This window comes from Berghia stephanieae, chromosome 1, assembly GCF_034508935.2.
Source record: "Berghia stephanieae isolate SIO BIC M18660-M18661 chromosome 1, UCSD_Bste_1.3, whole genome shotgun sequence".
NCBI classification, from domain to species: Eukaryota; Metazoa; Mollusca; class Gastropoda; order Nudibranchia; family Aeolidiidae; genus Berghia; species Berghia stephanieae.
The window spans coordinates 44,474,606-44,497,789 of record NC_088360.1 but is presented as its reverse complement, the minus strand read 5'-3'; the positions used below and the strand labels follow the sequence as shown (position 1 = coordinate 44,497,789).

General features: G+C 35.7%; 2 protein-coding genes across 3 annotated transcripts in view; one reads left to right on the top strand and one right to left on the bottom strand.

Moving 5' to 3' along the window:
* Positions 1-1,074, bottom strand: part of LOC144975629 (uncharacterized) — a 37,124-nt gene extending 36,050 nt beyond the window's left edge. The window contains exon 1 of the mRNA XM_078919811.1: positions 207-1,074. The gene's annotated coding sequence lies outside the window, so the exon portion shown is untranslated. The remainder of the gene's footprint in view (positions 1-206) is intronic.
* Positions 1,075-2,119: 1,045 nt separating this feature from the next.
* On the top strand, positions 2,120-9,273 carry LOC144975614 (uncharacterized). 2 transcript variants are annotated; one of them, XM_078919788.1, is made up of 2 exons: positions 2,120-2,662; positions 3,523-5,432. In XM_078919788.1, exons 1-2 carry the CDS (start codon positions 2,563-2,565, stop codon positions 4,092-4,094), a joined length of 672 nt encoding a protein of 223 aa, XP_078775914.1. In that variant the 5' UTR covers positions 2,120-2,562; the 3' UTR covers positions 4,095-5,432. The 2 variants fall into 2 exon arrangements, with proteins under 2 accessions (XP_078775914.1, XP_078775907.1); XM_078919781.1 differs by adding an exon at positions 8,891-9,273 and having other exon boundaries at positions 2,134-3,863.
* The last annotated feature ends 13,911 nt before the right edge of the window (positions 9,274-23,184 follow it).

Sequence of the window (23,184 nt, the reverse complement as noted above, 5' to 3'; positions counted from 1 at the left end):
AGAGAGAGAGAGAGAGAGAGAGAGGGGGAGAGAGGGAGAGAGAGAGAGAGCTCTCATCATCCAACAAAAAGTTATCACCAATTAGCATTGGACGATTGGTGTCCAGATAGATAGATAGATAGATAGATAGAGAGAGAGAGAGAGAGAGAGAGAAGGGGGGGGGGGGGGGGCGCACTAGCCACTGAGCTAATCAAACGTAGTATTACCGTGATATTTCTATTTTCATTTGTCCTCATAAATATTCATACAATTTGCTTCCAGACACCGACGTAAAACAATAACATCAGGGAAAAATTCTCGATCCTGAAACTTGAAATAATCTCACGTTTGAGACTTTTTGACAAGAAATTTTCAAAACAAAATAGTGGGTGATGTCTTTTCTCATTGTGCGGCAGGTTATATTCTTTATAGACGGCTCTCGATAACACCTGAACTGAGGGCCGATTTCAAACTTAGGTTGAGAGGTTTGGATGGGGAGACCTTTCTGTCCATCAAGCAATTAATTACTTATCGGGTATCTGGGTCTGTTAGATCGACTGACATTTCATTCAAAGCAATTCTCAGTCCATTGAAAGCTATATATATAGCTCCAAAGCGTTAGGTACCTACTTTTACTGGCACTTACTTAGTTTGGTGTTCAGAATGTGTTGTTTTGGGTGTCTGTCTGTGTGTGTGAGTGTGTGTGTGTGCGTGCGTGCGTATGTGTGTGTGTGTTTGAAGCAAAACTGTTAAATCCGAGTAGAATATGCTGAATTATTGGGTGATTATTGTATCCGCTTACACTATAATATATTTAACAAAGATAAAGTTACTGTCGAACATCACGATATTTAAGATAATTTTATTTAAAGTAGTTTGCTGCCAAAAGTGACCTCCAAACCGACTTTCTAAACACACGTCTGTTTCAGATTACTGTCATTTTGATATTTTGAAAGAAGACGCTTTTAAAAAAATCATAATTAATTTCATTCACAATTGAAGAGAAGAATTGTGCTTTGTTCTAAATTGATATTGTGTACGGACTTCACCCCCGCTGTTAAGTTGGTCTCGTGAGAGAAGATTTTAATACTGGATAGAGTTCTTTTAAAAAATATTTATTTATACCCACTACCCCAGACCCATTTGTGTGTTAAAACCTGAATATGAACAACAATTGTCAAAATTGTAAAAATTATAGTAATTTAGCACCAACCGGGATAATGACTGGAGGGTGCCAGCTTCAAGTATATCATATTTTGTCATATCTTTTAGATTGAGCCCATCAATGGTCTAAATTTGTAAAGATAAATCAATGCATTGTAAATTTTGTTTTCCCAGTAATCATTTTATACGATAGACGAGCTTGAAATTGGGTCTATAATTGAAAATGATTTGAGCAAACTACAATTTTGTGTTTTACAGGTTTTCGATGAATTATTGAATCAAACGATTTCTATGGGTGAAATATAAAACTCACAGCATTAAAGAAAATCTCGAAGTAAACAGAATACTTAGATTACAACGTAATTACGTTGTACAGACAATCCATCAAATTACAGTCAAAAGATGAGGAATGTTTGGGCAAATTATTGAACTTAAATATGATGCTTAGAGCAAATACGATAGTGTGGTATATAGATTTATAATGTAATGGAGGATGATTCTATCTCTCGTCATTTATTTTTAGACATTAACTATTTACAGGCATAGGTCGATTCTAATCTAATAAAAAAAACTCCTTCTCATCGTTTTCATAAAGAAAGCGGTATAGTCGAACAGTGGTCCCTGCTCTTTTGGCAAAAACAGATCAGCAGTGAAATTCAATATAAAATATATAAGTAAATAAATAAATTATTAGTATTCTTTGAAAATCCTTGCTTAGTAAAGATAATATATTCTGTTAAAGGAACATAAAATAATTGGATATATGAATAATTTTAAATTAACTGACAATATCTCTTCTAACATTTCAAATCATAAAGTCGATAAAATAGATTCAATTCTATTCTGTTTTTATAAAAAAATTGTAACTCATTAAACTCGAATCAAATAGTCTACATAATCAAAATATCAATGTAATTGCTGGATCGTATTAGAATGTACCTAAATATAAAAGCACTTAGGCTTCAGACATCTTGTCATGTTCACGTTGCCCTGAGCTAGAATCTTAAACAATTATTGATACTTTTCCTTTCGTGTCCTCAATCCTCCATAATTGGGAGATTCAAAAAACTCTTCAAATATCATCTTCTGATTACGCTAACTCATTGTCCTTGTCTATTTGCTCGAATTAAACAGTTTTATTTGTAGAGACACCTGAGGAGTGTTTTTTAGCAAATTTATACACTGGGAACATCCCACAAGGACTTAAAACTCTTATTCAATACAGAAATTGTTATGCATTTATCTGTTTATATTTTCCATATCAATTAGAACTGTTTAAACATGAATTCTAACAAAATGAATAAAAAATTCGACGGTTTTATTTAATATCGGCTTTACAAATAAAAAAAAAAGAAAGAAGAGTGGGAGTCAATCATTCCACATCGAGTATTTTGTAACGATACTAATCTGAGAGAGCTCATGGGATTGGACAGGGAGTTAAATCTAAGAGAGTTTTCAATCGTCATAAATATGAACTTATTTTGTCAACGTCATCATGGGTTTTTCATCACTTTCACGAGTAACGAAGTTACAATTTCATGTGGTCATTCTTGTTCGGTGCGATAAAGATATCGATGACCATTTACTAAAATTTGAACTGCTTTTTCGCTCCTGTTGATAAAAAGTGGCATCCGGTGTTTAAACTGTCTACTTGTCAAGATGTGGACTGAAACTATGTTGAAGTTTGCTCACAATATAAACTAAATATATCATAATTCAAGCTTCATTTGTGTCTTGGCTTGAACAAAATCATTTGTCAGAATTAATGGTTCTGTATTTCAACCGAACTTGATAAATTCACTTTGATTTTGTCTGTCTGGAAATAGATTAGGAGTCACATTGATTTCTTTGAGACAGCACCTAAGACAAAGATGAATTACAGTAGAGTTTTAATGCCTGATGATGGTGGCACTCTAAATGGCACCGATGTTGAAAGCCCAACACCTGCGTTAGACGATGAAATGAGAGAGTTCTCTGTAAATATCATTATGTGTGTTATGTTCCCATTGAATATTATGGGGATCATAACAAACATTATCAACATTCGTGTGTTTCTGGAACAAGGCATTAAAGATGACAGCACAAACATCGGTTTTTTGGCGTTATCTATATATGATCTCGCCAGTTGCATGTTTATGCTCCCTTATAATCTTTGTTACGTTGCAGTTTACAGTCTAGGAAAAGAACATTACACCTGCACTGCTTACGCTACGATATTTCTTTATGTTCACGTCCTATCCCAACACAGCAGCGCCTGGACAACTGTTTATATTTCTGTTATAAGAACTGCATGCGTAGTAATTCCTTTGAAGGTAAAAATTCTGTTCAAACCAACTATGGCAAGAGTCTATGTCGTATTTCTTTTTCTATTCTTTACAGTGAATCAAATAATGTACGCTGCATTTACAGAGATGAAACATGTGGTACATCCAACGCTGAATGTAACAATAGCCTACATCGCGGACACATCTTTTTCTGAAGCGTACCTCTATTGGAACAGTATCTTTTCAAACCAATTTTTACCCGTCGCTGGTCTCATTATTGTAACAATTACCACGGGTCTTATGTCTCACAAACTTTTCGAAGTCAGAAAGTGGAGACAGAAAACTCTGAACACCTCGAATATCGACCCAAAAACCGGAGATGATGGCAAAAAACCTCTTGCCTCCAAGGATATTGAACTTATTAAATCCGTCACTACTGTGACTGTCATCTATCTGGTATGTCTGTTGATGAGTTTTATACCCAGCTCGGCAATTGTATTTTTACCTGGCGTTAGTTTTTCGGGAATCAATAGAAATCTGTTCTTACTGCTATATATGATTAGATTTTTATTCGATAGCGTAAATTCGTCAATTAACTATTTCTTTTACATTCGAATTTCTACCCGCTACAGGGAGGCCTTCATAGCTTCGTTCCCCGGATGTGCCTGTGTTGTGCCAAATAAATAAAATATTATAATACAATAGGTTGTGCTTCGCCACTCATGTGAAATGGTGTTTTTCTTAACCCTGTCCTTACCACCCATAGGATAATCGTCACATTCGTTACGATGCAACCGACAATTTTCTCATTCCGATTTCTCTTGTACATCACAAAATGTAAAGAAATGCTTTGATTACAGCCATAAATACTTAACACTGTGATGTAGAGCTTAATTTGCTGAACAACATTCTTTATAGAATGCACATGATACTTTTTTGTTTGAGTAAGAAAAGTCTGTTTTTGTGCTGAGTGGGTGTTAATTTTCGGGGAAAATTATTCTAAAAATAGCTGGTAAGGAGAGAGTTAAATCAGAGAACTGTAAACTTACAAGAATAATAATCAGATTAAATTGTGAGTAAGAAATACCCAGTCCAAAGACCCTCCTGATGAAAGCATAAATGAAACATTTGACACTTTCGAGATAAACCATAGTACGATGATAGGTTAACATCCCATGTGTTTCTTATTGATTTTGCCATTAAATTGTCATGAGATACCTGCAAAAATAAACAGAAATTTGATTTTACCGCTATGATGACAGGATGATTCACCACGATCATATGCGATGCTTATATTTACGGTTTATTCTGAAATAATATCGTCAGTTGTCATGGTACCATTTTTTAGAACAGATATTATACAAAAGCAAACAATTTGACAACGCTTGACCCCGCAAAAAAATAAGCGACTGGTGTGTCACATTCATTGATTTGTTTTGAACAGATTATTTCCGTTTCATTATTATATATTTGATTATAAATATACTTAACGGACTTATTCGCTTTCAGTTTAGTACATTTTTTTTCATTTTGGCTAGACAACAAACTTTTTCTTCATGATATATTAAGATAATCATTTTTTTTCTATACACAACGAATAGTATAACAATGTGATAGAATTGATTTTTTTAAACAAGTACCTAGCAGTTATAAATGTATTGAATGTTGTAAAAATGACGTAGATAGAATTGGACAATATGAACGTGAAAGTGAAAGGTTGAGAATATTTTCTGTTATTGTACAAGATAAAAATTTGATAAATACGATCCACTTCTGTACATTGACAAAACAATTTTTTTACGAAGAAAAACATACTTTTTCTTCATATCAAAAGAACATTAAACTTGAGACTTTAAAATTATCAGGTTTAAAAATTTCTGACAATTTTGGTATCATTTTGGTTGATTTACAAATGAAGTAAAACTTTTCCGGTCAAAGCGTTTTTTCAACGTACGAAAATGATTCCACAAGATTTATCCAGCAATGAAATTGAAATTAGACCAAAGAAATGGTGGTAACAAGAAAGGGAGAAGCATTAATCAACATAGAGATTGATGAAAAAAAAATATAGAAACAGTATCACGATTTAAGTATCTAGGACGGCAGTTAGGAAACATGGAAAATGTCATCTAGAAGTTTAAACCAGGATAGCTATGGTAAAATTAAGACTCAGTCAGCTAAAACATATCCTGGCGTCAAATTGAATTCAACTCAGTACCAGACTTCGTGAAATGCTATTTTCAATCAGCAATGCTGTATGATTCAGAAATGTGCACCCTCAATAAAGTACTCGAAAGAAATTTAGAATCAGTTGAAATGTGAACATGTAGACGCCTTGAAAAGATAAGCAAAAAAGACAACAACAATAACAACAACAAAAAAAAGAAAAGAAAAAACAACCAAGATGTTTGCGATATCAAAGGAATTGAAAAAAAGACTTTGCTCCACACAATAAAATCAAGAAAGTTTAAATATTTTGGCCTTGTTAAATTACACAACTTCATTACCAAAGATATTTTAGAGGACAAAGTTGAATCCAAGAGACAAAAGGGCGACCACCAATAACATGAATGGATGGTGTGAAAGGCTGGAGTGAACTCTGCAGCCAATGATATTATACTTGTTGCTGCAACTGAATGTAACCAAAAAAGCATGCAACAGAGAAGAGTGGTTTACAATTTCAATTTAACCTCTACCTAAGAAGTAAGTAAGAAATTGAACAACTCCTATGTTAAACTTTTGCAAACTCCGAGCCTATGAAGTATTGACCTGTAAATAGACATTGGGCTTAAATTGTGATTTTGGCACAGGTTTAGACTTTTTTGTTCTTTCAAAAACAAATAAGTACCACCCCCCCCCCCCCTATTTGCTGACTTTGACAGTTTTTGTCGATATTGTATTTTCCCCCTCTATTAAAGCTGTGTGTTCCCTCTTAGAACGCCTATTTGACACCATACAATAACGAGTGAGAATACTACATTAGGTTACAGTTAGTTATTTAATTGGTAGTTGCAGTTTCCATCTTAACAGGTAAATAAATGTCATTTCTACTGAAAACGTTATTATTTGTAAATAATATTGCACTGATTGTGTCCTGTTTCATTACTTAGTCGGTATTTAATCTCCTATTTTAATGCTATTCAATTGCTATTCAAATATCAAGTCTTCAATAACAATAATGTTGGATGACTCCTACAATATATATAAGAGTATCTCAGAAATTGAAAATATCACTGAAAAAGTCGGGAGAAAGCACGGGTGTAAAATAGAAATCTGAAAAGGTGTGCATGATGCAGTGTCGGACTAAACAGAAAGAAAATCTACCTTCATTGAGTGGGGGATCGAATCCTGATTTCCAGTCAGGTCTGATACCTTTCAGAAAAGTGAGTGGAGCAGGAATTTATGTTGATAACAACAAGAGATGAAGTGAGTAGGAAAGTGCCAGAAGACAATAGAGAATAAAAATTTGAGGCGGCGATGGGGGTTCGAACCCGTGACCTTACTGGTACGACAACTCCTCCTGACTCTACCGTATGAGCTATCTTTGATCGGGATCCGATAGTAGTAGTAGCAGCAGTAGTAGTAGTAGTAGTAGTAGTAGTAGTAGTAGTAGTAGTAGTAGTAGTAGTAGTAGTATCAATGTTATCATTATCCATATTATTATTATTATCATCATCATAATCATCATCATCATCATCATCATCATCATCATCATCATCATCATCATCATCATCATCACCATCACATCATCAATCATCATGTTAATTATTATATGTTTTTAATTTTATTATTATTATTATTATTATTATTATTATTTATTATTATTATTATCATTATTATATTATTATTATTTTATTATTATATTATTATTATTATTATTATTATTATTATTATTATTAAATATATTATTATTATTATTATTATCATTATTATCATCATCATCATCATCATTATTATTATTATTATTATTTATTATTATTAGTAGTAGTAGTAGTAGTAGTAGTAGTAGTAGTAGTAGTAGTAGTAGTAGTAGTAATAGTAGTAGTAGTAGTGATAGTAGTAGTAATATTATTATTCTTGATATTATTATTATCATTGATTGTAATTTATTGGACGTAATTGTTTTGTTTTTGTGGACGACCTTGCATTTCAGCTTTGAGTGAGAAATTCAACCCTCTAATCATTTTCTTATTTCTTAAGAATTAGTTCGTAATCTCGTGAAATATCAATGTCTTTTGATGTTTTTTTTATCTACAGAATGCTTTATAAATTCATACTCTCTGAGACTCTCTGTTATGTCAATTATGTATATTCAGGAAGAGGAGCAGCCCCATTATAGATCTCTTTGGAACATCTGAAGGACAGCCACTGATGTGGACAATTTGTTCTTCACCATAAGTTCCTGTATATGACATGATAAAAATATGGCTAACCGATGAGAGTAAATCATTTGAAATTCCATAGTGTTTCGGATTGGCCGGACGGTCTTGCAGTGGACTTTGTCACTGGTATGTGCGGCTATGTGTCGTGTGGTAGACACTTGCTTTCTGATCGGAAGGTCCTGGATTCGAGCCTCGCTCGGTGCATAGTTGAGTCCTTGGAGAAGGCTCTTTACTCACATTCTCTCACCATACTCAGGTGTCAAATTAGTACCTGGCCATAACAGCGTTGTCTCTGTCCTAATAAAATTGTAATATCGCCTAACAGGCATCATGCCCCGTCTTACATGTTAAATGTTGCTCTTGGCCAGGGTCCCCTTGTAAAGCGCTTTGAGCACATTTAGTGGATATTGCACTATATAAAAGCTCAATTTTAAAAAACGTTTTTTTTCCGGAAATCCAGCAATGTAGCTCAGTTTGACAGCAGTTTTTGTTAACTTAAAGCCTGACACTTCCCACATGGCGACGATCACCAAAAGGTGGAAAGGGAGTTGTCGTTAGTTGTGTTCAAGGAAACAAATGATCCCATTGGTTGAACTGTTGAATACAAATACAAATCACTATTTACTTTCACTTAATGGTTGTCGTCTTGTTTTGTTACAAAATTTGTTGGTCAGTGTCAGGATATGAGTTTATGAAGGCTATGGTTTGACCAATCTTGTTCAGTTTATTTACAAAGCCGGTGCAAGTCATGTTTAGTTGCAACTTAAATGATTTATTGCGCCCTAAACCACGAAAGCCGTTGTGATTTTGTCACTGTATATAATATGTTTCATGAATTTGCAAGCTATTTTGTCACATTTATGAATTGGGTTTGTTTTACTTTCCTTTTGAAATATAATTTCAATGCTTGCATCTGTCTAATGTTTCCAAGTTATCTTAGGATGTTTGGAATATGAAGTTCTTGAGCAAAATATGTATGAACTTAGTAGAAATATCTTCTTTTCCCATAATTTTATTATCACCAACTTGTTTATTTACTAGCTCATTTAGTTATTTACTTACTTACTTACTACTTACTTATTTACTACTTACTTACTCCAGTTTAATCTCAGAAGAGGTCGACTAGAGAAATGGCTCGCCATTCTTCCCGGACTTGTGCCAGTCTGTTGCATTTATCAGTTGTCAGTCCAGTCCAGCTGTTGATGTCATCTAGCCACGATCTTGGGGAACGGCCTCTTGGCCTTTTGCCCTCTACGTTGCCTTCAGCGACGGTTTTACAGATGGTGTTATGCCGTTTGGTGTGGCCAAAGTATTTCAATTTCCTGGTTTTAATTGTTTTAAATGATTTCGGGACAGGTAAAGAATATTTCATAATTGATTTTGCATTCAACTTTCTATTATAATATTGTAATATATCCATGTCATCTACTTTTAGACTAGTGAGATTCCATTTACAGCTAATAAATCATTAAAATGTTAGCTTTTTCCTTCTGGAATTGAACTTGTGTTTTGTGAGTATTCTTAGGCGCAGCTCCAAAATTCGCCGTTGGTTTTGCCATCTCATAGTATAAACTCATGGTTTCTTGCATATGACAATCGAATCCTACCAATGGCCACTTCTTTTTTGGTTCAAACTAAAAAAGGATTAGGCATTGACAAGATTCGAGTGTTATATGAAATCTCAATTTTACTTTTATTTTTTGTAAAGGATGCAGATTAATATTTACATTTCGTAGTTTTATTCTGGTTATCTACGTGCGCTACAGTACTTCATTTAAATCCATAACATATTTCCTTAATCATGCATCAGTTCCCATTTCACATTGTAGAAGTCTTTCTATTACCGCCATTGGCTTTAGCCAGATATACAGTCACAGCTGAGTCCAGTCGGGTGATGAGTACCAAGTCCATAGCTCAAGGAATCAAAGCTGGGACAAGATATTTTCTTATCGCTATGACCCAACGCTCAATATGGCATTGAATGTAACTCGTTTACTTTCTCTTATCACGGTACAAGTAATTTTCCCCTTGTCTAATTTTCTACTCATTAAGAATGGTTGGGATGACCCGAGAAGCAGTGTATAGTGTATATCAACGATAGCTATATGGATTTATTTCAATCATACTCAGCTGGAGTGTGAGGGTCGGTCCCTGAGTACCTTCCTATCGTTCATTATTAGAGGAAGAATGCGTTACAAGGTGGGTCATCCGCTTCCAATTCGACTGAAAAGATTATAAGTCTGTGGAACTAGCACAGTATGGCCATAAACAGACAGAACGCGTAAAAGAGTATAACCACTTTGTGCGCATGTTGGAACAAGTAAACGGGGTCCGGTGATTTTCTGTTACACAGTCGCGTTACGAAACGGTTGCAAAAATAATCCAGAGATATATTTTGACGATTATTTATTTATATGGCTTTTAAAACAAGCTAAAAGTGCAAATTGGGATGTGGAGATCACTCACTTGTAAACCAAGAATTCATACACTACTGTCAGTGGCTCTGAATTATTAAGCCTCCAGAAATGTGCAATCCAAATAGCTCACATCAACACACAGTGTCGTATTTATCTTCAATACTGATGCTGCGACAGTAATGAATTAGATTAAATTGTGAACCAACTGATGCTGCCTCATAAGCCAACTAATCATTTTACGTCGCCATGCGTCGTTATTCATTACTTTGAACGTTACGGTTTTTGACTGCATCAATAACTTTCTACAACTTTTAAAAAAATCATCGCCAAAGACAAGAGGATAATAAGTTAAAATGTTTGAATTGATTCATTTGATTTGTAAAAGCGCAATGTTAAGAAAACAGTTTCCTCCGCCTTTAACTTCAATTCATCACACTATGAGTAAGAGGCGCACTCGTAATTGATAAGTGTTGAACGTGTTCTGTTATTAAATTGCTTATCTGGGCCAATAAATACAAAACATGTAATAAAACAAATCATCATCAGACCTCTACAAAATATCAACAACACTACGCCTGTTGAAAATGTCTCTTGAATCGGCATTGTTCGACGTCTGTGTCTCAAACAAATTCCATCAAAACTTGTTATCTCTGTGATTGTCTGGAAATGTGTCCGGATTGCTGTGTGGAATCACGTCTGGATATATATCTGGGGGATCACTTTGATAGAGCTACTGATCAATTTAGTAATTGACACTATGTTGTCTCGTCTGTCTTATCATTCAAAAGTATATAATTTTTAATTTAACTGGAATATGAGATTACTTCCACTGTTGAAACCATACATAAACAAGCTAGTTTGAAATGTTGACGCCAAACCTAAGCCGGATAACCAATAAAGACAAAGACAACTTTATTTTCGAAATTTTGGAGAACATTTACTTTGAGACAATCTGTGTCAAAAATTTGAATATTTATTGTTTTACTCAACTCTCCCACTCCGTGAACAGTTGATGTGAACAAAGTCTAAAATGACCAAACCTATGGGTGTGGCTATGTAGTCTAGAAGTAAGACTCTTGCCTTCGGATCAGAAGGTCCAGGTGTCGAGACCCGTTCTGCGCGGCGCTTAGTTGAGTCTTTGGAAAAGGCTCTTTACTCACATTTTTCCACTGTACTGCGGTGTAAAATGAGGACCTGGTCGTTAGCAGTTGTGTTTCCGAAGGAAAAAAAATTGTAATATCGTCTAACAGGAGTCATCTATCGTCCAACATATTAAGCGTTCTTGTTGACTGGGGACCCCTTGTAAAGCACTTTGATACATTTATTGGATATTAATCTATATAAATGCTATAGTTTTAATTGTATTTTGATATTAACATAGAGTTGGCATTGGTCTGAAGAGCTCTTGGATAAACTAGTGAATTCCAAAAACTGCAATCTCCTACAGCGCATTTAATAAAATATCCTAATCATTTTCAATTCAATTTCAGATTTTAATTTGTTTAACATCCAGACATATGCTATTTTACTTGTGTCTTAATTGCTGTGCGAAATGTGTTCAGACTACAAAACTATAGTAAGGAGAATTTATGTAGAATAATACATGCAGTAGAGAGAAGATCACACGAAAACCTTCTCATGGTCAGATTGATAAGAGTTTTTGATATAATCTGAAGATTAATAAATAAATAACAAACAAACGACAAGCGAAGATCGATACATTTTCTTTTTGGACACCCAGCTTCATTACAGTAATCGTATAGTTCAGCTAATTAATGTATCGCGTAATACTTTATTTACTTTTTCTTAACAAAAATGGTAATCGAAACGTTCCTTGTATAATGCTTTCTGCAGTTTGATGTCTTTTATTTTCCCTTTTATTTTCAGTTTTACTGATTAATTCAGATTGGGATTTCAGTAATTTACTTGGTAGAACACAAACTCGTATTCATATTAGCCTGTCCTGAATCCTCGTACCGGTTATTCCTGGATCTTTTGTCTACCCAGTAAATAAGATCTGGCTAAAAGTAAGTCAGAATTGACCGGGATCCTGTCTAAAAATCAGCAGGGGTTTACTACCGCGGTTTTGACGGTTAAATAAACAGGGGAAAACGTGAGCTCGGTGAGAATTGTGGCCCATAAGATTTATAACTGCCTCTTAAAGAAGGCAACTAGAACAAACATAGCGATTTGAATTTGTTTGAAAGTAAGAGTTTGAGCAAGGGAATTACCACATCTATAACATTTCTAAATCTTTAAAAAAAAACGATGAAAAAGCTGGTCTGCCACATTCCGTTGCGTCAGTTGGTAGGCAATTCCATAGTCTCATAAAATATTGAAGGAATCGAGGTGGGTGTGGATCTTGATTTGGGAATCATCATTCGATAAGCATGTTCTCTTGACGCTATGGAGATCTGCTTAATGGTCTCTGTTCAATTTTTTTGTGGTGTATCTCATGGAGGGTACGTAATTTGGCTCTTCTGGTCGGATCTGAAGTTGTCAAAACCCAGGCTTTTAACCAGTGATGAAGCATTTGTTTGTACTGAGAAATCGTAAGTTCTGGATATTTTTCTCTGTGTCATTTCCAATTGATATATTTTTTGGAGATTCGGGTCTCAGACACTCGCATTTTCTAAGATTAGTTGAATGAATATTTTGTAGTTGTTAGGGAGGAATATTTTGCCTTGTGTAAATCGGAATGTGTTTTTACAGTTCCCTCATTATTATAGAGAGAGCTTCACGAGTACAATAGTCGCATCAAGCATCAGCTTTGTCCCCAACTAAAATGTGATGGTCACTCACGTTTGAAAGGTTGCAATTTGTCATACCATAGTATTTGTATATTGCATTGTAAAATCAATTTTTAATTTGGCAAAATTCAGGTGCTATCGTCTTTTAGATATAGAAATAAAATTATCTCCCTTTATGTCGGGATGCGTATTATTCTAAAAATCAAATGGAAACAATTGTATTGAGGCTTTCTTCAGAATAATAAGATGGATGGATGCAAATACATATCATGGTTCAGAGCAGAGTGTTGCTTTGGAAAATACATCCTTTTTCAGTGGCGGGGTAGTCTCTTACCTTAAAAGGAGATAGGATTTGTTATAATTTTCAAGAAATTTATACCTCAGTTTAATCTTTAAAGGGGTTAATCCACTTTCCATTTTGATGGGCCGAGAGCACTTATAACATGAAAAAGCATCAAAAGAAATTAATATCATGTAAATTAATCATTTTCCTTGTCATATTGCATTATTAATATTTATAGTCTTTCAAAAATAATTTGATATATTTTAATCCGTTATAACTGTTAAACGCGTTCATCAATTGTTTCGATGATATGAATATTTTTTTAAAATATTGATCTTCAGCAATGTGAGCTACATTTCCATAAATTGATTCATCTTTGTCTCCTGTTCTCTCATCAAATCTCAAATTTTACATTTCAAATTTGCAGTACAGCTTAAGTTTTCTAGGCAAAGCAAATGCTGTGAGGCAATTATGCCACAACAAAAATGCGTACTCACCTTATGGAAACATTATGTTTGACCTGATTCAAGGACTCTTATGCCTTGGTTGAGGCATCCAGCGTAGAATAACAGATGGAACCAGGGCAGGATAACTAGAGGTAACTATAATCAAATTGGCCTAGTGGGATAATGTCTTACCCAAGGACTAAAGGCCAGACCCAAAGTTTTGCAGTTATTACCATCTATTTGGGCTTTAATAACTGCAACATTGCTTACATTTTGTTACAACAACAGTCTTTCGGAATAAATTTTCATGAAAGCTAATTTTGCGAGAGATAAAATTAGATCAAAACAATTTTTACTTTGACGGCGCTTACCCCTATGTTACCCATAGCATGTATAACAAAATGGTGTCAATTGTCCAAATAAGGCTGTTCCACAAAACTTTACCGAGTGATACATGGAAGTAAAATTAGTTTCCATCCAGGATCATTCTTAAATAAGGTAAAATAAGGTAAATAACGTGTTTTTAAAGTGTGGAAGCCAGAAATACAGGAAAATTGGCAAGCATTCTAACATTCTAACAATGATTAAGACCGACGTATACAATTATGCATGTCTGACATCCGAGCCCACTTATGGGCCTAGTTTAACATGGTTGTAATGGACAATATTTTGCGTCATTTTTGAAATATCCATTACAACAATGAGTCCATAAGAAATTGGGTTATCAGACCTGCAAATAAGTCCACGTCGATTAAGACTCAAAATATTAACACAGATGAAAATATCCTGATTCTATACCCGAATGGGGAAGTTTAGAGTATGGCAATAACAACAACAACAACAACAACGACAACAAGAACAACAAAAAGCTTTTCTCATAGATGCAGGTCCTCCCATCGTACCATACGAGGCACATTTTGAACAAGGCGAGTCACTTTCCTTATCATAAATTCCAACGTCCATCGGTCATTGAGAAAAAAAAAAATATTATTCTGGGTGAAGATGAATGGGGGCTGAGATAAATATTTAATTGATTTTGTGCACTAAACCGCTGACTGGGCCAATATCGAGAGTGTACTCAATAAACGCTTATACCAGACTGATGTATAATAAGAGGTACCTGAAGATGACGATTTTAATGAACGCTATTACTGCTTTCCAAATTAGAAGCATCTGAACGTTGGAGCCAATTATCAAGAGATTCCAGATTTGATGACAGGACATGGCTCTCTGGGTAATGTTGAACCACAGCTTGACATACCTGGGTGATTGTCACTGGCAGAAGTCAGGGACCTCCTGAGGACGTTTCCGTCGCTCACTTACACTCGGTACGGATACGGTTCATACGGTTCGGAGGATGCAGAGCATTTGCTAGTGAAACACTGAATGAAGAATGTCGAGCTTGGAAAGTTTCAAGAGGGTTGTTTAAGAGTGTGAATTGATCGCTGTAGTAGTGTTATGTAGTGTAAATGGCCAGCGCATGTGTTTTAGCTTGTGCTGTTATCAGATTAAATTGAACACGAGGCGGTAGAAAAAGAGTTCAACAACTGGGGACAGCATGGCTCAGCGGTTAGGTCTTTGCTTCGTACTCAAATGGCACCGAGTTCGATCACCCGCCGCTGCGCTTGTGGCCTTGAGCAAGTCACCCTGCCCTAGGTCAATTTGTGGCGCTGCAGTGGGACTGGCGCCTGGGTTATTCTAGTCTTCCCTTGGAATAGACCCTAGAGACAAATTTCCCCTACGGGATGAATTAAGGGATTTGTTTTTAGAAATGCGTGAGTGACTTTGTTTCAGTTTACAATCCTATGGAAAAGGGTATACAATCTTTGACGAAACAACCCCCACCCCAACCTGGACTAGACCTTATGACTAAGAGCATTGAATGTAATTTACTGCTAGTGATACGGACAATTCTGATGTAGGACGTGTCGTCATCAATGATAGGTCATTATCTTAAAAAAAGGTTGCCCAAATTTCAAGAGTACAGTCCTTCCCATCTCAAAGGGAGAATTTCAGAATCATGAAGTTTGTTTTGTAAGTCTACCCTGTCAGAACTCTCAAGTCAAATAGCATGATCAGCTTGGTCTAAGTTTTCAGACTACCGAATAAAAGTTTCCTTTGGATAGAACCGCAGGGAATTTTAAAAAGCAATACGCTTTGCTGAGTTACGGAGACTTCATGATTATACAATTTTATAAACGTACGTAGTCCTTGGAAGTAATTAACATACGTACTACATTAGTTTCTGATATATGGATGAATGAAAAGATGACAGAGACTATGGACTCGGCATATCAAATTCGCCGTGTATTTCGTTTATTCGAGTAGCTAAATCAAAACTGACAGTATGCTAAGACGGTGAGGCGATTTCGGAACGAATATTCATTAAGGCTTGTAGTCAACACAAACCATATCATGCTAAGGTACGTTTATGTGCTATGCCGTAAAAAGTGTAAAAGGTAGCAAAGAGGTTGGATTAGATGTATATATTCCGTTAACGTCAAAGGGAAACGCGATGTCGGGTGTACCTAGGATATCCACCCGTCTAATTTGACAACCGGTACTTGAATACTGAGAACTAATCAGTGGCATGCATTTCCTTGAACTGGCATAGTCTGAGGTCAGCACCAAATTTTGGAACCCATTTTACCCGAATTCAGAACCGATGGCCGAGGCCATTCTGGCACCGGGTTGGATCTCTTTTCGTCACTATCAGGACGGGCCATTCAAGGCGCCCGCTTATAGATGAGGAGCGGGGTCCCTCCGGGATCGGTTCTGGCGCCAATGTTGTTTAATGTCTACATTAGTGACATGCCGAACACTTCCTCCCTGAAGCTAGGATACGGGGACGATTGGTCGCTCATTACTTAAAGTACTCAGTGAGGGCGTCACCAGACTCAAATCCTACTTCGACAAGTGGTACCTGAAGATGAACACTCCTCGTCAGGGATAAGCTTCTCCCATACAAGCCAAATCAGAAATACCCAGGGGATACGCTGAACGGCAGTCCTACCTATCGGGAGAATCTTGAATGAGTTGCCCGGAAGATAGAGAAACGCAACAGTCTTCTGAGGAAGTTGGCGGGATCAACTTGGGGTGCTAGTCGAGCGCTCCTGAGGATGTCCGCCCTGGACTATTCTATTACACCGCGGAGTATTGTGCTCCAGTGTGCGCTTCAGTGTGGGGTAGAAGCAAGAACGTTGAGAAGGTAGATTTGAAATTTTGCAAGTCCATGTACATAGTGTCAGGAACGCTGGCAGCAACGCCTAGAGAATGGGACCCGATAATGGCAGCAATCCAGCCCCCGGATGTCCTCCGGGAGACGATTACAAACAACTGGCTTAATAAGATCAAAGAGAGAGGGAATGGGGATGCCCCCCTCAAGCGAATAATGGACGTTGTCCCTGTTTCAAGCCGAAATAAGTCCCGGCAACCCTTATACGTAGCTTCCCTGACTTTGAACAGAGCTGCATATGCGAGATGGAATTAGGTTTGGACGAATTCAATCCCGCGTGGGGCTAGGGCATCGACTCCTCGAGACTAGGGGAGAAGTTGCCAGGCTTTTCTACCAACAAGAGGAGACATTAGGTGGCAGCCAATCGGCTTTAGTCAAGAACCTGCTGAACGGCACGCTCACTTCATCAGTGGGGGATTGCACCTGTCCAACATGTACCCGTTGTGGTCAAGAGCCCGAAATTGCAGAGCGCCTAGTTGAACAGTGCGTTGTGACGAAGCTCCTGGGCGGGTTTGCGAAAGTGTACGAGTGCGGTAAGGAGTTTACGTCCTGAATAGATCGTCATAACATAGTAGTGTGCGCACCATTGGAAGCTGCTGCCAACAAGACACTCATAAGGAAGTCTGCCAAAAGTATTGTGTTTTTGGGATCATGGAGTAGCTCCTCCCCATCAAATACAAGAACAAGGACTTTGACAAGCTTGAAGACACCAGCCATAATGTATGAAAACGTTTACACTAAGGTGCTACTTAAACCAGACCCTCTGGTATTACATAATGATTTGATAAAATTGTATATAGCGGAATCTGGCAAGTTAATTTAATATTGAGGGGGGGGGGGGGGAGAATTGAGGTCAATGGCATGTTTGATTTTGTAAAAAGATTCCCCTTTTTCATAATTTATTGTCTTTCGGTTTTCCTAAAAAAATGAATAAGACAACAGCGGCTCAAATTTAGCAATAAGAGCAAATTTTCTTGCTCATGAGATGCTGACAGCAGGCCTCGAATCCAAATCTCCCAGGTATTGGTGCAATGTCTTACTCACTTGGCCTTCAAAATTTACCATCTATCCATCGCATTTACAATTGGAGTGTAAAATAGTCTGAGCCTGGAATGTTATATTCTGTCCTTGTGCATGTCCGATCCATAGCTTCTAGCTGACGTATTTAACTTTTACTCTTGGGTATGCGGAATACTGGCTTCATATTAACAATATCATTAGAACCACTTTTATAATTCACAAGCTGTTCGAAACGAAAATAAGGCAACAAAGACAACAAAGGATATACTTCAATCTCATAAGAATATTCATGACTCCATAATATAGAAATAGATTAAATCTTATTAAATCTTATTAGATTCTTATTAAGAAAGTTCACAACATTCCCCCACCCCTCACACAAACAAAATCCGCCCCCGCCCCCTTTCTCTCTCTCTCTCTCTCTCTCTCTCTCTCTCTCTCTCTCTCTCCCCTCTCTCTCTCTCTCTCTCTCTCTCTCTCTCTCTCCATCTATCTATTTATCTATCTTATTAGCATAATAGCAAAATTCCAAACGATCAAAACCCCGCTGTCAATCAGTCAAAGCATAATAATATTAGTATACCTGGCTTATTCTCTTCCATTTATTGAATTAATTTAATTTTCAAAAATTGGTAGTGACAAAACGATGTTTTTGAGTAAGAATAATCAGAATTTAGGACAAAACGCTGTGATACTATCTCACAATCTAGCTTTTGTTTCCTATCTTCGTCGGGTCTACTTTTGTTACAGCTTTGAATAATCTGAATTTTATATTTCATTGACTCTTATATTTACAAAAGCAGTTTTGAAGATATTTCCTCTTTCCATATGCCTGAACTCACAAAATTGAATGTTGTCATTCCTGATGAGAGATTGTAGATTTCAAAATATTAATTCCATGCAGCTGTTCACAATATGTTGATTCGATTGCGTTAAAACATTCCATTTTAAAAAAAATATAAAATTTTATTTTCATCTTTGTATTATTCTATTTCTACATTGAATTTATTATTTCTCATATTATAAGATAATAAAATAAAGAATGTTTCAAAATAAAAATAAAAACAAATAAAATTTAAAAAGAAAACCAAAAAAAAAAAAAACAAACCAAAGGATATACTTCAAAACAATTGCAAAGGTCTTGAATGAAGTGTGCTTGAGTGTTTAGCTCCAAGCGAATTATTATGAAAGACATTATTATCATAGCTTGCTTATCTATCTTCGATTGAAATGATGATACCCAAGTTCTCCCAACCCCTCCCAATTATAACAAAATAGCCTAATTTCTTCTGATAAAATCATTATGAGTAATCTGACTGATTTTCGATAACAAGTCTTTCTTAGCAACACGGCTTTACAAATTGTATATGTTAGTAAACAAATCAAGGAAATAGTGAGACATATTGGCCTCCGGTAAGATTAAGGAGCTAAATCCAAAACGAGCTTTAATCCATGCATTTCGAATTCGCGTGTATTGGGCTGGTCTTTTCAGATAAAGTATTTATAAGTTCTAAGTAGATTAAGAATTTAGCAACTGGACTGGGTTTTGTTTACATACGAATCAGTCACTGTACTATTAAAACTTGAGCATAGTTTAGGGCAATTACTTTTAACAAGAGATAGAATGCGATTGACGTCAAACTACTGCTTGTTTGTTTTTGTTTGTATTTTGTTTGATTGTTTTTGTTGGGGTTTTTTTTTTTTTTGTTTTTTTTTTTTGTTTTTGTTATTTCTTGGGCTGTTTCTTTTTGTTTTTTGTTGTTTTTTATTTTGGGGGGGGGGATTGTTTTTCTTCTTCTTTAAAATCAATTATAAATCATTAAAATAATAGGCTGCATGTACTTTTTGCTGGAAGCACCGTATCAGTTAAACTCAATGATGGAAACATATTTATATTTTTGATGACCGAACAAAAGTCGTCATAAGCATATCTAATAGACGGCTCGGATCATTATCAGTGCCCATCCTCAATAACAACAAATCACCTAAAGCGAAGGGTAAAGAATGCCCCAAGAATTGTTTCGTAAGCGGTCGACAGAAGCAAATCATCCAACTTTGGTTTTTACGTTACTTGGCATTATTTAATTAGATCTAATTACTTTGACTTCACCGCATTTTGATTAGTTTTGCAAAAGCAGAAGCAATAAATATCTCCCGCTGCCACACCTTCTGAGCGCCCGTTATACGTCCTTATATCACCCATATTTTTAGGCCAAATATAAGGGTAAGGCATGTTTGTTTTATTATCACCACGAGACTACAGTGAGAAACAAAGAATGAGTAAACACAAGTTCAATTTCTACGTTGACAATATGTCTTGAGTTGATTGAATTACCGGAAAATCAATCTGGAGTGAAGTGAAGAAGAAAAAAATAGTTCTCATTGTTTAAATGCATGACGTTACAATACAGGTCAGTGTAGTAAATATACTATTTTAAACATGCAATTTGTGTGATCTTCGCGATAATTTATTAATTCCCCTAATATGCTACATGGAACTGAATTCCGATACATATTGCACAAATCAACTATGTGTTGTCCTTTTTATTACAATAACATTTGTCAGCGCCAGCTGCGTGTTTTTCAATAAAATATACTAAAATCAATTAATTATTTACTACACTTTCATTTTTATTGCTTTTGACAGTAGTTTTGATATGGAAACCGTTTTAAGTCATTTTTATTTTGGCACGCTATGGTCTTGTTGCAAAGTCACCCCAGTCTGGTTCATTACAAAAAAGGATTAAACCTTATGTTATTTCATATTTTAACTCTTGTTTAGCTCTGTTGTTATTAAAATATTAGATTTATCAACAGACTGACCAAAACCAGGCAAAACTAAGTGGGTTAGTCAACTTATGTCATTATTATGTTGAGAACATCATCAATTTTGTTGCATGGGCTAGTCACTCTGTTCTAAATTGTGAAAACCATCAGAAAAGGGGAAATGGGCTTTCTTTGCCATTTATGACGAGAGGGCACACTGAAAGCTTAACACTCAGTGGCTACATAATATAGGGAAAAAGAGCTCGTGATCGTCAGAGGCTGACGTTTTTGACAGGTTTGAAGCTATCAACAAGCAATATCCCTCCGGGTACATGAGAGAGGCAGAGGACAGATCGTTGTGGGGGCATATTATGATAGGCAACGTGCGTACAAGCGCAGACCACGGATAAGTAAGTAATTGAAAGGAAATACAGTCGTTCCAGATATTTTGAATTCGGTTACAGTAAAATTCTTTTTAAAGTAACATTTTCGTGAAAAAGTATGATACATTTTGTTAGATATTCTGTTTGATATTAGAAAAATATAAATGACAAGACTGTGTTCACATGAGAAAAATATTCAACATATGTATTATTGTTATCAATACGGCTTCTCACATTCTCGCAACTCATCAAACATTAAATGACCGGTTATCATTAAAAAAAATATGTACGAACCAAGTTTGTGGGTCTTTTAAATCTTTAAACAGCATGAACGTAAATAGATTGAGCAACAATGTCTGATCAGAGAATGACGCGTTTCACAGAGTCGGCATGACGCGGGGGATGAGTTATTGGTGCTGCTGTCTTTTGGCATTCCACGTCCATCTCAGGTGCATACACTGCTTGAGTAATTAATCATTTGACGCTGTTCGAGTTTACTATGATAAAACACTCATTATTTCTCCCACAATTTATCTGAATACAACCAGGACCAAACAGTTTTCACCACGACAGCAGTCATAGCAACTGAAAAAAAAACTCAAACTCCGCGTTAGATGTTAACAAAACTCTCTTCGGTGCATCCAATGCATTGTAAGACACTTGTAATATTGAGGGAATCCACCAATAAACGAATGAAAACAGTCAAAGAGGACACAAATGACAATTTCATGGTTATAACAATGTGTGAACAAAAGCGCATGCTCCAAAAATAATTTTGTTTTTGTTTTGTTTTTTGTTCTAATTGAAAATAGTAAACAGAATATGGAGAAGATCTCGTGCTAAACACGCAAAAGGATCAACAGCAAATATTCAACCACTTCCAATTTCTCTAATCCTAATATTCAATTCAAAAACGAAGAGAAAAAAAGAAATAGACAAAACCGAAATAAAATACTTGTATCACAAAAAGACAAATCAAACGCAAAATAAAATCAAATATACAACACAATAAGCAGATGATGACAAAAAGCATCGCGTTGCGGAGACTGAGATCCCAACCCTTCATAAAAATAGTATGGAGGGCAATGTTTTTTGGCAATAGATTTCGAGTTAAGTGAATTTGCTATTATAATTATTTGCACTCATGCAACAGCATTATTCTCTATATCGTGATTTGACAGTAATATCAAAAAGCAAAGAAACTAGAATTCTGGAAAGAATAAATATGGATAGTGTCAATAAAGCAAACGAATAGTACACCTTAGATTTCAAAGACGTGATAGCAAAACAAATAAGTAAAATTTCTACTAGATAAATTGCGAAAGATGATGCTGTAGTAATTTATTCGTAGTTCAATAATGTTTAGTAAATGGTATGGAAACATAGATTCCAAATATGACGGAGAATTACGCTGATCTCACTTCACATAATGTCACTGTAAAACATTAATTTGATAATGGGTTTGTTTTGTACAGTTGAAGTGTGGCCCACATCATTTTGATGCTTGATACAACATACCGTTGTGTGTAAATTATCGATGATATTTATATTAAAAACTCGAAGATAATTTAAATAATTTCACTTCCACTTTTATATACGCAGTTTATACCCAATGTGTATCAATCAAACAAAATGGGTATCATTTCCCAATTTCAAGAAACTCTTATCGTAATTTCTGTTGACACGTCTTCGTGACGCCTCCAGCTGTGCAGGGCTGATGTAATTATCCGAGATTTTAAAATGATATCATCGATAGATCCAAGAGTGCTCCTTATCATTAATATCCGTGGCAGATGAAAGCTTTACTTTTTCACTGTTAACAATCTTAGTGTAACGTGGTTCTCTGAGTTGTCAAACTGAATTTTCAAAATTCTTGATAGTTTACCCCTAAAAAAACTATTGCGTCCATATCTGATGAATGAATATGTCATCTCCTCAACAATAACTATTCCCTTGCATTTCAGTAATTTGTACTTCAAAGTCTGAACCATAAATTGAATGCGCTGAAGTACAGATATTCTTCTATTTTTAGGGGACGATGCTTATATCGTAGTGACAGTGTCTACCAATTCCAGATATCTTGATAGGAATATAC

Excerpts from the sequence above, each read along its gene's own strand:
- LOC144975614 (XM_078919781.1), top strand. The coding sequence starts at position 3,015 with ATGAATTACAGTAGAGTTTTAATGCCTGATGATGGTGGCACTCTAAAT. Across the intron at positions 3,864-8,890 it reads CTGTGACTGTCATCTATCTG|TTTAATCTCAGAAGAGGTCG; the intron begins GTATGTCTGTTG and ends TACTTACTCCAG.